The sequence below is a fragment of the Lodderomyces beijingensis genome (assembly GCF_963989305.1).
Source record: "Lodderomyces beijingensis strain CBS 14171 genome assembly, chromosome: 1".
NCBI lineage: Eukaryota > Fungi > Ascomycota > Pichiomycetes > Serinales > Debaryomycetaceae > Lodderomyces > Lodderomyces beijingensis.
Window position 1 is genome coordinate 2,460,967 of NC_089970.1, and position 12,283 is coordinate 2,473,249.

Here is a 12,283-nt window from a genome sequence, read left to right on the forward strand (position 1 = left end):
CCTTTTCCTTTTTTTTTTTTTTTTTACAAAGAAAAAGAGTCCTCACTAGTGTTTGACACCTTCTTCTTTCCCTCAGCATCGGCATATCCACCTTCTTATTCATTTTGCAATTGTTCCAACAATCAGACGTGACTCACTTACTCACTCTTTCATTCATTATTCATACAAGAGCATTCACGGTCCAACATCAAGATTAGCTTTCGTAAAAACTACAAAAGAAAAAAAACCACCACCAAGAAAAAAAACTTCCCCAACCACAACCACAACCAAGGACAATGTCTATCAACGTTGCCATTCCAACGCCAGTAGAAGTGACGTCCTTCCCCTACTCTTATGATGCTACTCCACAACAGAGTCGATCTGTCTCCGCTGTCAATAATTCAAAGCTCAACGACGCTATTGTGTCAACACCACGCTCAATGGCCGATCAAGCCATCATCAGCCCAAAAGTTGCCGCTCCAGCGTCAGCGCCAGCACCAACGCCAGCCACATCTTCATCGTCAGCGTCAGTGTCAGCGTTGGCCTCGAAATCAAGCGCCCAAATGCAAGCAAGCTCGGCCAAAAGGGTCCATCGAGAAGTACGGTTTGGATCGTACATTTTAGGGTCTACCTTGGGCGAAGGGGAATTTGGCAAGGTGAAACTAGGGTGGAGAAAAGATGGGAAACATCCGAGCCAAGTGGCAATCAAACTCATCAAGAGATCAACTATTGTCAAGGACTCCGATTCGGAAATCAAAATACACAGAGAGATCAACTCTTTAAAGCTTTTGAACCACCCAAACATTGTCAATTTGGTTGAAGTGATGAAGAGCGGGAAATATGTTGGCATCGTTCTAGAATACGCCTCCGGAGGTGAGTTGTTCGACTACATTCTACAACACAAGTACTTGAAAGAGCCCGCTGCCAAAAAAATCTTTGCTCAGTTGGTCAGCGGGGTCGACTACATGCATTCCAAGGGGTTGATTCACCGCGATTTGAAATTGGAAAACTTGCTACTTGACAAGCACAAGAATGTCATCATAACTGACTTTGGGTTTGTCAACTCTTACAATAGAGAACGCAATGACTTGATGAAGACAAGTTGTGGGTCGCCTTGCTACGCGGCTCCCGAGTTGGTCTTGACCCAGGCCCCGTACGAAGGACGAAAAGTTGACATTTGGTCATTGGGAGTCATCTTGTATGCAATGTTATCTGGTTATTTGCCCTTTGACGATGATCCAGATAACGCCGACGGCTCGGATATCATCAAACTATATCACTACATTTGCAGGACTCCATTGACTTTTCCCGAGTATGTTAGCCCTTTGGCTCGTGACTTGCTTCGGAAAATCATTGTATCAGATCCAAAGAACAGGATCGATATCAACAAAATCAGGAACCATCCATTCTTAACACAATACTCGTCACTTTTGTCGATAAGGCAACCTGAATGGGACAGAATTCACCAAGAGAGACAAATCCCTGCTGCACTTTCGGAACAGCAATCGCAAATGCCTGCTTATAACAAGAGATTCTCGATGATCAATGCGCCTACAAACTCGTCTTCGTTGATTTCGTCGCCCATGCAGCACCACAATTCCCACCACATTAACCAATTACAGCCCCATTTCCAAATGCAATTACAAAATATGGAACAGAGTATGCCCGTTACAGCTCACTCGAGATCGCATTCCTCCACTAGCATTAGTCTCCTTTACGCATCTCCATCAATGTCAAACAGTGCTACTCCAAAGTTGGAAGACTCGACCGATTCTCTAGCGTTGTCCAAGACACCTTCGCCCAAGAAACCTTCGTCCGTGTCGCCAACTAGAGGGCACCAGAAAGCTGCTTCCTTGTCGCATCCATTTTCTCCAGCAAGCTATGCTTTGAAAGCTGTTGTCAACGATGACATGTTGCACAGACCAGCCGCAACCATCATCACCAGCAACAATAACAGCAGCAGCAACAACAACAACAACATTCACAGTAACATCAACTATGGTCTGGGTATGATATCCACCATAATTGAAAGCCCCACCAAGCAAACACAACTCCCGCTCTCGACACCACAACCACCACCAATTAAAGAGTTTTCAAAACTACCACATTCGGCAAAAAAGCCTCGACCAACGTCATATCATCCATCCTCAATGTCTTCGTCAATGATGAGCAATGGCGGTGGCGGGAACTATAAGGATGTATTGAAATACCCAGCTGCAGCAAACTACATGACGCAATACCTTTCTACATCACCAATTAAACAAACAGAGGTTTCCAGTAACGAGTTTAACTCCAGGAGACCCGACCTTTCAACCAGGCAAAATTCAGAAGTATCTCATGTTCACGTTAATGGCGTGTTGAGTAATGAAAACAAAGCAGACTCGCCAGACCTCAAGCGCAACTCTGTGTTGAGCTACTTGGAAGATAGGATGGAAGCCTTGGAGTTGAGTGAGTCGCATTCTCCGACAAAAGCAGTCTTTGAGAGCACTGTCTCGTCAACAGTTCCATCCAAACTTGACCTTCAGCAGAGCAAGGAAAATGCAACTGAAACTGAAACTGAAACTGCAGTTGTAGATGCAGGTGCAGTTGCCGCTGAAGAGGGCGAGCAGGAGAAAGTGGATCCAAGCCGGGTGGATCTGGATGAGAAGCAAAGTAATGAAAACACACAGCAAAGCGACGAGAAGCACGTTTCCGAAACAAGGCTGGTCATTGATCCAGTACAAGCATCGAAAGAAGAGACCGCCAACAAGAAAGTTGAAAGCACTGCAACTAGTAATGATTCGCCCATTTTGACTGCTCTCAAGCAAACGAGGGCAGAGGATGTAAACAAGAAGCATAGTCACACAGTTCGAAAAGCAGAGCAGCATTTGCATTCTTCATCGGGTGATGAAAACAAGGAAAACAGAGAAAACAGAGAAAATAGAGAAAATAGAGAAAACAGGGAAAACAAAAAGAAGAACCGATTCAGCTTGTTGTCGTTCTACAGCCCCTACAATTCTTCTTCGTCGAATGTCTCAATGCCTCCGGCGAAAGATGTTGCAATCACAAATCAGCAGCAAGTAGGTGGCGCCACAGTTTCAACCACATCGGTCAAAACAGGTAGAAAAGTATCAGATAAACCACAGCATCATCAAGATGCAACTAGCAATATTTTGAAAAAGTCAGATCATAAAAGATTGAATTCCAATTCCACTCTCGCTTCGAAAAGACAATCCATCGCCGCTGTTGCCTCAAGCTCGACTGCCGCTTCCTCCACCACAACAGCGGCATCTTCCAGCTCGGGCAAAGAATCCAGCGCAGCCAGAAAAGTCATGGATTTCTTCAAAAGACGCAGCGTCAGAGTGGGATGAGTTTTTTTCTTAAAAAAAAAAAAACAGTTTGGGCCAGTTTGAATAAAAGAACACTATTCAGTTATTTTATTTGCACTCATTTTTTTTTTCAATTCCACAGTCGTTTAGTTTAAAGTCAGTTTATTTATCATTTAGATGTATGTAATTTTCAAGTATCTACATGTGTTATCTTTTTTTCGTCTTTTTTGTATTTTGTTTTGTTCCTGGTGGATCATCACTGACGTAGAAACACTTTTATGAGCAAATCTCACCCGCTATAATAATCACCCTTAAACGGATGGAACTCAGCTCTGAAATTTTTTTTACATAATGGTCAAATGAGAGATGGCTTTTGGTTGGCTTTTTGACAAGTCCAATGTAAACGAACAACAATAACAACAACAAACATGTCAAATGTGAGTCAGCGGTGGGTGTCGGATATATGGACACAAATCCGTCTTGTTCACGCTGGGTTTCTTTTTTGCCTGCTGTTAGAGCGTCACATATAAAGCGGTGCATCTCCCTCTCTCTGTTTCCTGTAGTTGAAGATTTTTGCCACTTTGATCTTTTGATCTTTTTTTTTGAGAAGCACTGATCGAGCCTTGATGGCCCCGAGCGAACAACAAACGCAAGAACCAGATGATCCCGGCGGAGGCGTAGTGCGGACATTTGTACGCAATGGCGTTGAAATTGAGATCCAACCCTACCTGGAAGAGGATACGAATAATTTTTCAGCCCACGGCAGTCACGGTCCAGCTCACCCAAAGGAGACTCATTCGGACAAGGCGGCCAGCGGCGGGAAAAGCAAGGCGTCTTCCAGCCTAGGAGCGGCGGCTTCTCCGCCGCGCGATGAGTCGTTGGGAGCAACCATCATCACGGAAATACAGCAGGCCGAATATATATGTCTCGTTTGCACGGGAGAGATTGATCAGGACTCCAAAGTTTGGAGCTGTCAAGAATGCTACAGAGTTTACGACCTCGAGTGTATCAAGGACTGGGCCATCCGAGGCTCCTCCACCAGCAAGACCAACAAGGCTTGGAAATGTCCAAACTGTAAGTTTGAGTCAAAGAAATTGCCTTCTAAATTCACATGCTGGTGCGGCAAGGTCAGGAATCCCGAGAGAAATCTACTTATGCCCTTTAGTTGCGGCAGCTTGTGCAATTACAAGTATTTAGATTGCATTCATCGATGCCTTGAACCGTGCCATCCGGGAAAGCATCCTACATGTGGAGCCACGGGACCAGTTATGAAGTGTCAGTGCGGCAAGGAAAAGCGGCAGTTGCCCTGTTTGATTACACCTTATAAAAAGGGCTGGAAATGCGAATCGGAATGCAACAAGGTTCTTTGCGACTTGAAGCACAAGTGTAACAAGGGATGCCATAGTGGGGCGTGTGGTAAATGCCAGAAGAAAGTCGACTACAAATGCTACTGCGGTGATACGAAATTGCGTGGGAGATGCAGCAAGCGTGTGCCAATAAAGTGCGTTGGTATAGATGGCAAGAAGAGTTGGATAGGTGGTGGGTCATGCGGCAAGAGGAAAAAATACTATTATGATTGTGGCGAACATTACAAAGTCTTGGAGTGCCAGCCGCCACCTGACAAGTTGGAGGTTTCCAAATGCAAATTTTCACCAGATGTCATCACCACGTGCTATTGCGGCAAGACGGAGATGAGTAATGGGCTCAATTTTGAAAAAAGGACACGTTGTACTGATCCTGTGCCTGAATGTGACAATATCTGCAACAAGTTGTTGCCGTGTGGCTGCCATTGTAAATTCAAGTGTCATGCCGGTGAGTGTCGGTGTGTCTCGATTTTTGCAATTACATGTGCATGCGGCCATGAGCAATTTCTGGTGCCTTGCAAATACGCGCAACTGGACCAACGTCCGCATTGCCGTCACAAATGCTCTGCCTTGTTGAGCTGCAGAAAACATTATCATCGTAAGGAGTGCTGCGAGTTTGAACAAGTTGCCTTGGAGAGAGAACGGGCCAAGAAAAAGGCAATTCGAAATAACTTGAAAACCAACGTTCGAGACGATATCATGTCAATTGAAGCTGCACACATCTGTACTCAAGTATGTAACAGGACAAAGTCGTGCGGCGTCCACCAATGTCAAGCAATGTGCCACAGTGGGCCATGTGAAGTTTGTCTCGAGTCCACTAATGACGACTTGGTGTGCCATTGCGGTAAGACAGTTATCCCAGCTCCCGTGAGATGTGGCACTGAGTTGGTGTGCCATGAACAGTGCACAAGACTAAAAGAATGCGGCCATCCACCTGAACGTCACGAGTGTCATTCCGATAACGAGTCGTGTCCCAAATGTACCGCATTCGTTATGAAACCGTGTGACTGTGGAGCAAAAGTTGATCTTCCAGGAATCATGTGCTCTCAAACGAGAGTCAGCTGCGGCAAAATGTGCCAAGTGCCCAAAAAATGTGGTCATCCATGCTTGCGTACTTGTTCCGCCAAGTGCACGAAAGAAGGGGTGCATGCAGCTCCGAGGGATTGTCAGAATATGTGTCAAAAAGTGCGTTTGAGCTGTCCGCATACGTGCAAATTGAAATGCCATTTGGATAAAGTGGGCAAAAGTGTCAACTGCGATATCGTAAAGTGCAATGAAAATGTCACCATCGGGTGCGCCTGTGGCAATGAGAAGAAGAAGAAACAAGTCAAGTGTGGAGCATCTGTTGATAATGCAACTGCTATTGGTACCATTCTTGAATGCGATGAGAGTTGTGCTGCAGCAAAACGTGATGCTCAGCTCCGTAACGCATTTGGAATCGATGGAGCAGCAGCAGCATCATCTGCAATTGCAGCTCTTGACGAACTGGATTCATTGTATTCAGATTTTGTCGTGGAAACGTATGCCAAGCAGAAAAAGTGGTGCTGCAATATTGAAAATGTCGTTAGAACATTCATTGAAGACTACAATCTACAAATTGAGAATGACATCGAGTCACCAAAGAGAACGCACCATTTCCCAGCAATGACTTTACCGCAACGGCAATACGTTCACGAGTTGTGCACAGCTTTTGGGTTGTACACTGAATCTCAAGATCAAGAGCCAAGACGATCTGTATTTATTGTCATCACTAGGTTGACAAAATTACCATCGGCTACCGTTGGTGATTACCTTGAGATGTTGGAGTTGAAGAAGCAGGAGCAAAGCCAGGTGAAGGAGTTGACTCAGCAGGAGATTGACGATGCCTTGTACAATGCGATTGTCATTCAGGACTTGTTCTTTGGTGTCACCAAGGAAGACATTGAACGGGAATTGTTGCAAAAGGAAGAAATGAAGGACTTTGTCATCCAGTGGATCAAAGAATCCACTTTTGTGCTTTTCAACCCCGCAAATTTCAAACTGATGGATGCAGACTCGGAAAAGCAGTTGCTGACTTTAGTGAGTTCATTTAGAACCGTGTTGCGAGAAAAGTCCCTAGCTTTTGACTGCAAGATGTGTCTCGTTGACTATTCCGCAAGCTACCTTTTGAAAATTGATCGGAAAAGCAGCAGAGAGTCCAGCGAGCCAGCCTCTTCTATTGCGAAGAAGAATCAAGATAAAAATACGTTCAACGTGTTGCAAAATGAGGAAATGTCGATGCAATCATAAATATCAACACTTTTTTTTTTTTTTTTTTTTTTATAGATAAGTTATAGATAGCATTTGCAATAGTTTCAGTTTGAGCTCTTTTAGTCTTCTTTGATGTGTATATTCACAGCATCGGTGATTCTATAAACAACTTTTTGCTATACTCCTACTCGTAAATATATAAAAAAAAATTCCCATTAAGTCATCTACTTATCCAGTGCGTCTGCATTCAAATTCGAATCTTCTGTCTCAACTTGTGCATCGCCATCACCATCGCCATTGCCGTCGCTCTTCCTCTCGCCAGACTTGTTGCCACGCCTCTTCCTTCTCGTAGGCTTCTTCTCGCGCGCATCATCCCGCGCATCATCGCCCGCGTCCACTTTTTTCTTTTTCTTGACACTAAGCGGATTAGGCCCCTTGGGACCCTTCCGTTTCTTCCTCCCCAGTGCCTCCCCATCTCCAACTTCTTCCTTCTTCTTGTCTTCCCCATCTTCTTCTTTTCGCTTGATCCCCGCGCTGAGATCATTCAATCCGCCAGTCAACTTCAGCTCTTCCCACGCTTGCAGGAACGCGCGGCTCGCGTCGCTCAACGGCTCCATCACCATGACGGATCGATTCATGTAGATGAGAGGCACGCCCGGCACACGTCGCAATCTTTTCCGCAACTCCGCATCTTGTGTCGCCACGATATACCGATGCTTATTCACGCCCTTGATGTCGACTATACTATGAATGCAATCAGATGGAGCGATCGCGGTACGATGGTTGCATTTGCGTCGCTCGAATGATTTCGCAATGTCGATTAAGGTTTGGTTCTTTGTGGTGTAGAGTTGCTCGATGCAGCATTGGGTTATCATTGGCTTTAAGGTTTCTGACGTTTGCAAAGTGCGTGATAGACCTTTAAGGGTGTCGTATGATTGGGCTTGCGTTGTTGAAAGGAGCAGCGAGTCGATTATTACTTGGTGGGGTTCTCTGAATTTGAAGGCCGTGTTGTATGTTTGCATTTGCTTTTTGTATGATTTAGCTCTCTTCTGCCTCATTTTTGCGGTGGTTGTGATGGTTGTAGTGGATGTGGTATGGACTGGGTTGTGGTTGGCTGAACTAGTGGCAGTGGTGATGATTTAGGAGATGAGATTTTTGTAAAGGGGCGGTCTTTCTTTGAAAAAAATATAAAAGGTGGCACAAAATCGAACTAGGCGCAATTGTATACGGTGTTGTGCAAGAGTTTCTATTTCCCAGGTTGATGCAAAATTGTTTGGTTTACTACTAGTACAGTATCTATATAGTTTCCCCCCTTCCCGCTTCTTTCCTTCTTGAAGCACATTAGATCAACTTGCTTTTAAATCTAGCTAATCCCGACTTGGGTTTAGGTGCGATTCTTGCTGCGAGTCCCTCTCCGGGAGCATGTCCGTTCCCCTCGTCAACGTGTTGATGAGCTCTCAAGGTCATGCTTTCCTCTTTCAAGAATTGATCGCTCTTGTTGTTATTCGCAGCACGCATCGTTCTGGTCTGGTTACGGAAATATGCAAAATTCTTCAAGATGGTGTTGCCGTAATTTGTCGGCGCATCTTCTGCCTCGGTCCAATCAGGAACTCCCACAAATCTGACTTTTTTAATAATCACCGTTGTCGTGTGGTTGTTCTCGTCCTTGAAGTCATCATTGTCGTCGCTGGTTTTCACGTCTGAAACTGTGATTGCATCTTCGACTTCAGGTGTTGTTGATTTCAGTAATGTGCTATCCTGCTCGTGCTGGATTTGACCTTCACTAGTTGTGTTGTTTGTCGAAGTAGTTGCGTCGGTTGACACCGTGGTTGAGGTAGAAGTGGACCCGTCATCGGGGAAATCGGGGATATAGCTATTGCGTTGCGTATTCTGGCGTGTAACTTGATCTCTAGTTCTTCTCTTCGGAGTTTGAGTAAATTCTTGTTCTGGAGGCGGCGAGGACGTGGGACTATTCGTCGGCTGGTCGACGTATCGACGAATTTGTAGTTTTGACGTGTTGTTCGGATCGTAAGTCACAGTAGTAAGGGTCTCGCGTTGCTGCGTTACCAATGTGCCCGACTTGGCAGCTGATCTAACGTGCTGTTGGAACCTCTGCGCCGCTGTAAGTTTAGAGTTTAAAGGCGGCACATCATCAACTTGCTCTTCCTCCAAGGCCATTATCTTCTTGGTAATTCGGCTCGGACTTGCGCCTGGATCTGAATTTGAATTTGAACTTGACCCTGATTGCTCTGTGCCTGAGCTCGTTGACTCTTGCGAATTTTGCAAATTTCTTAGAGGTGACTTCATGGCGGGGTTGTTGCTGTGTCCACTGCGAAATATTGCTGCAGCGGCTCCTGCAGCTGCTCCCGAAGTGGCTTTGGCGTCACTTCCAGCTGGCCTTGGTGATGAATTTGCAGTTGTTGTTTGGGTTGGAGACGCGACTCTTTTCGGTCCTGAAGGCGATCCAATTGTGTCATTCGCAGTGCCGTTGGCAGTTTTATCCAGAGCCACATTTGCGCTCGCGCGTGCTCTTGGCGACGAGAGTCTCCCCTGAGCGGTGGTACCTGGTTTACTTGGCGACGTGAGCGATGTTCTTCTCATCAACCCCGCAGATGAGTTGCTGCCGTTGCTGTTAACGCTGGATATCGACGACGATCTCGACCGTCTTCCTGCCCCATCGCCAAATTCCAACTTTTTCAATTTCAGCACTGCATTCGGAGCTTTCCCGTTGGAGGTCGGCAAAGTTGTGTTGTTGTTTTCACCAGGCAGTTGCTCCTTTGATACCTGCCCATGCTTATTTTGTTGTTGCTCATTCAGCTCTTCTTGATCCTCGTGCTGCTGATGCTCCTTTTCCCCTTGCTCCTTTTCCCCTTGCTCTTTTCGTTGTTGCTCCTTTTGTTGTTGCTCTTTAAGTTGCAGTTCCTTTAGTTGTTGCTGTTGTTGTTCCTTTAGTCGTTGTTGTTGCATCTTCTCCTTATACTCAGGTAATCCTTGATAAATCTCAATCAAAAGCTGTCTCGGGAGTTGGTAAGCCCTTCTAAATTTCAACTCTCCGATGATCCAACTACTGCCCAAATCGTGTAGCACCTGTAACGATTTTTCGCAAATCTTCAACCCTTGGCTAGCGAAATTCATGTGGTTCAACATGTTTTTGTGATTTATTTCAAATTTCGAGTCCTGGCGAATGAGTCTTGTGACGTTGGCAATTAAAGTTCCATTTTTCTTCATCGAGTTGAAATAGTCGTCCATGTTTTTCATCACTTGGGCACGAAAGAATGCGGCATTGCCATGAATATGCAAAAATCTAGAATCAACCAAATGCTGGTGATTTGACAAGTATATTTTCCTGCCAAATCTCCGTATTATAGTGTAAAGCTCATTGAGTCGCTGGGTGAGAAGAAAAGTCTTGTGTATAGCATACGCGTCCTCGAGTTTGGCTTTCTTCATATGTTCTATGGTCTGGCTAATATGCTTCAACAGCGTCGTGCATTGACTGTAAATGGCAAACAACTCTTTGATATCCATGTCGACTAGTGCCGCTTCTTCATAGTCCAGGTTTTCGAGCAATTCCTTGCTCTCTGGGTGTGGAAATGTCAAATCATTGAGCGTCAAGTCCATGTCTTGATGGAAAATGTCCCGTGCTAACATTTCTCGTATATGAAGGTAATAGCTTGGTTCGTCATAGTTTATGAGAATTCTTCGCATTTCAGTTTTGGCGGTAGCCAATTTCTTTTGATAACCCTCTAAGCACGTTTGAGTTAGTGATTCTAGCTGTCTAAGGCACAAATTGGCGCTTTGAGATGAGGGGAGTTTGTCTAGTGGCAGCACTGACAAGTCTGGTATGTCATATGGAATATGAGAAGTAGCTGCCGAGATGTTGAACGTTCCCAAGGGGATAGGCTTGAAATTTGAAAACAGCAGCAATTTGGGGTCGAAGCCTTTTTCATTGATGGCAAAAGTGTTTCCCGTCAAGAGCACAATGTACTGCATCAATGGCAACTCCAGTGTTGACGACAAGGAGGATTCTAGCTTCTTTAGCCCTTTCAAGAAATGTTCTAGCTTGTAAATGCCGTATTCATACTGGAGGATCTTGCAATCGAGAGACGTTATCGTCGTTGGCTTGTAAGCGGCTTTCTTGTTGATTGGTTCTGCTGGTGATGCTGACATGTTTTTGGTGCTGTTTTGGGCGGTGTTGATGGTGGTTGCTAAATTGGCTTCCACGGTTGACGCGGTGGAAGCAGCTCCCAAACCGCCATTTAGGCTCGTTTCACCATTCGGCTCTGCTATTTCTGGAGTGGACATTGCTGTAGATTGATCAAGTATTCTAAAAAGAAAAACACGGCGGCTTTGGCCTTAAACAGAAAAAGAAAACCAGAAATTGCAATTGTGGTCTTCTTCTTCTTTTTTTTTAATCTGAGATGGTGTTTGGTCGAATCGATTGTACAAGGGGGACTCAGTGGTAAGTTTGCTGCCTTGATTTGAATTTTTTTTTTTTTTGTATTTTCCTCTCTGGGTGATTTAAGCCCAAGAAGGCGGTCAATATACTTTCACTTCTAAAAAGTTGAAGCTTTTTCCTGTTGGAAACACGGGGTTTCTTCCTGTTGATGCGGAAGTCTCCACTTTTCTTCAGCTTGTGGAGTGACGATTAGAGGTTCTTCTTCTTCCTCCGCTTTTGTCGTAGTTGTTGTAGTTGTCTTCCACTATTGATATTATTATTGATATATAAATTTGGATCTCCTGCGATCTCTCGCTCTCGCTCTCGCCGTGGATAACGACTATCTCTGAGAGAGAAACTAATCAAAGGCAGTAGCTGCCGAGCTGAATGAGGTTGCTCTTTTTTACTAGTAGGATATGTTTACGTGTTCTCTTCCCCTTCCTAAGGCAATGTCATCTGCGTTTGTTTCTTGGTGATGGCAATGAAATGTAGATTGTAGACTTGAGGTTTTCGATAGTGATTTTGACGTGACTCGCATCTTAACCTTGCGCGAGAACTGACGCCGAGGGGCGCGCGCGCGTTGGACTCAAAGAGAAGAGAGATGATGCGAGATAGGAGAAGAACCCTCAAGCCAGGCCCCCAACCCATGGCACACCAAACAGGGAAAATAAAAATGAAACAAAGAGGGACAACTTGCAAGACTCCAGGAGAAATGTACACGAGGCGTCCACGGTTCGTTGCTCTTTTTCTTTTGTAAGATTCAAGTTAATTTTTGGACCAAAGTCTCGTCCATCAATCTCGGGTTTTAAAGTTGCGATAAGAGAAGAAACGGGCAATTTTTCCTTTCTACTATTGAGTAAGGCGTCTTCTTTTATATAACCGGAAAGAGTCAAGGCAGGGGAATTGAAAAAAAAAAAGTCTCTTCGCGAGGCGTGCCGTGGGAAGGGGAAACGGGGCGCAGCATCTCC

General features: G+C 45.1%; 4 protein-coding genes across 4 annotated transcripts; 2 read left to right on the forward strand and 2 right to left on the reverse strand. All coding sequences in view use genetic code 12, as the record gives it.

Moving 5' to 3' along the window:
* Positions 1-275: 275 nt before the first annotated feature.
* Positions 276-3,329, forward strand: LODBEIA_P10110 (uncharacterized protein; the record flags this gene model as incomplete). Its single annotated transcript, XM_066970853.1, has 1 exon — positions 276-3,329. One exon carries the CDS (start codon positions 276-278, stop codon positions 3,327-3,329), a length of 3,054 nt encoding a protein of 1,017 aa, XP_066827949.1.
* A 584-nt stretch (positions 3,330-3,913) lies between these two features.
* LODBEIA_P10120 (uncharacterized protein) lies at positions 3,914-6,919 on the forward strand (the record flags this gene model as incomplete). Its single annotated transcript, XM_066970854.1, has 1 exon — positions 3,914-6,919. One exon carries the CDS (start codon positions 3,914-3,916, stop codon positions 6,917-6,919), a length of 3,006 nt encoding a protein of 1,001 aa, XP_066827950.1.
* A 185-nt stretch (positions 6,920-7,104) lies between these two features.
* On the reverse strand, positions 7,105-7,938 carry LODBEIA_P10130 (uncharacterized protein; the record flags this gene model as incomplete). The annotated part of the gene is made up of 1 exon (XM_066970855.1): positions 7,105-7,938. One exon carries the CDS (start codon positions 7,936-7,938, stop codon positions 7,105-7,107), a length of 834 nt encoding a protein of 277 aa, XP_066827951.1.
* Positions 7,939-8,221: 283 nt separating this feature from the next.
* LODBEIA_P10140 (uncharacterized protein) lies at positions 8,222-11,182 on the reverse strand (the record flags this gene model as incomplete). The annotated part of the gene is made up of 1 exon (XM_066970856.1): positions 8,222-11,182. The coding sequence occupies one exon, from the start codon at positions 11,180-11,182 to the stop codon at positions 8,222-8,224; it is 2,961 nt and encodes a 986-aa protein (XP_066827952.1).
* Between the last annotated feature and the right edge of the window lie 1,101 nt (positions 11,183-12,283).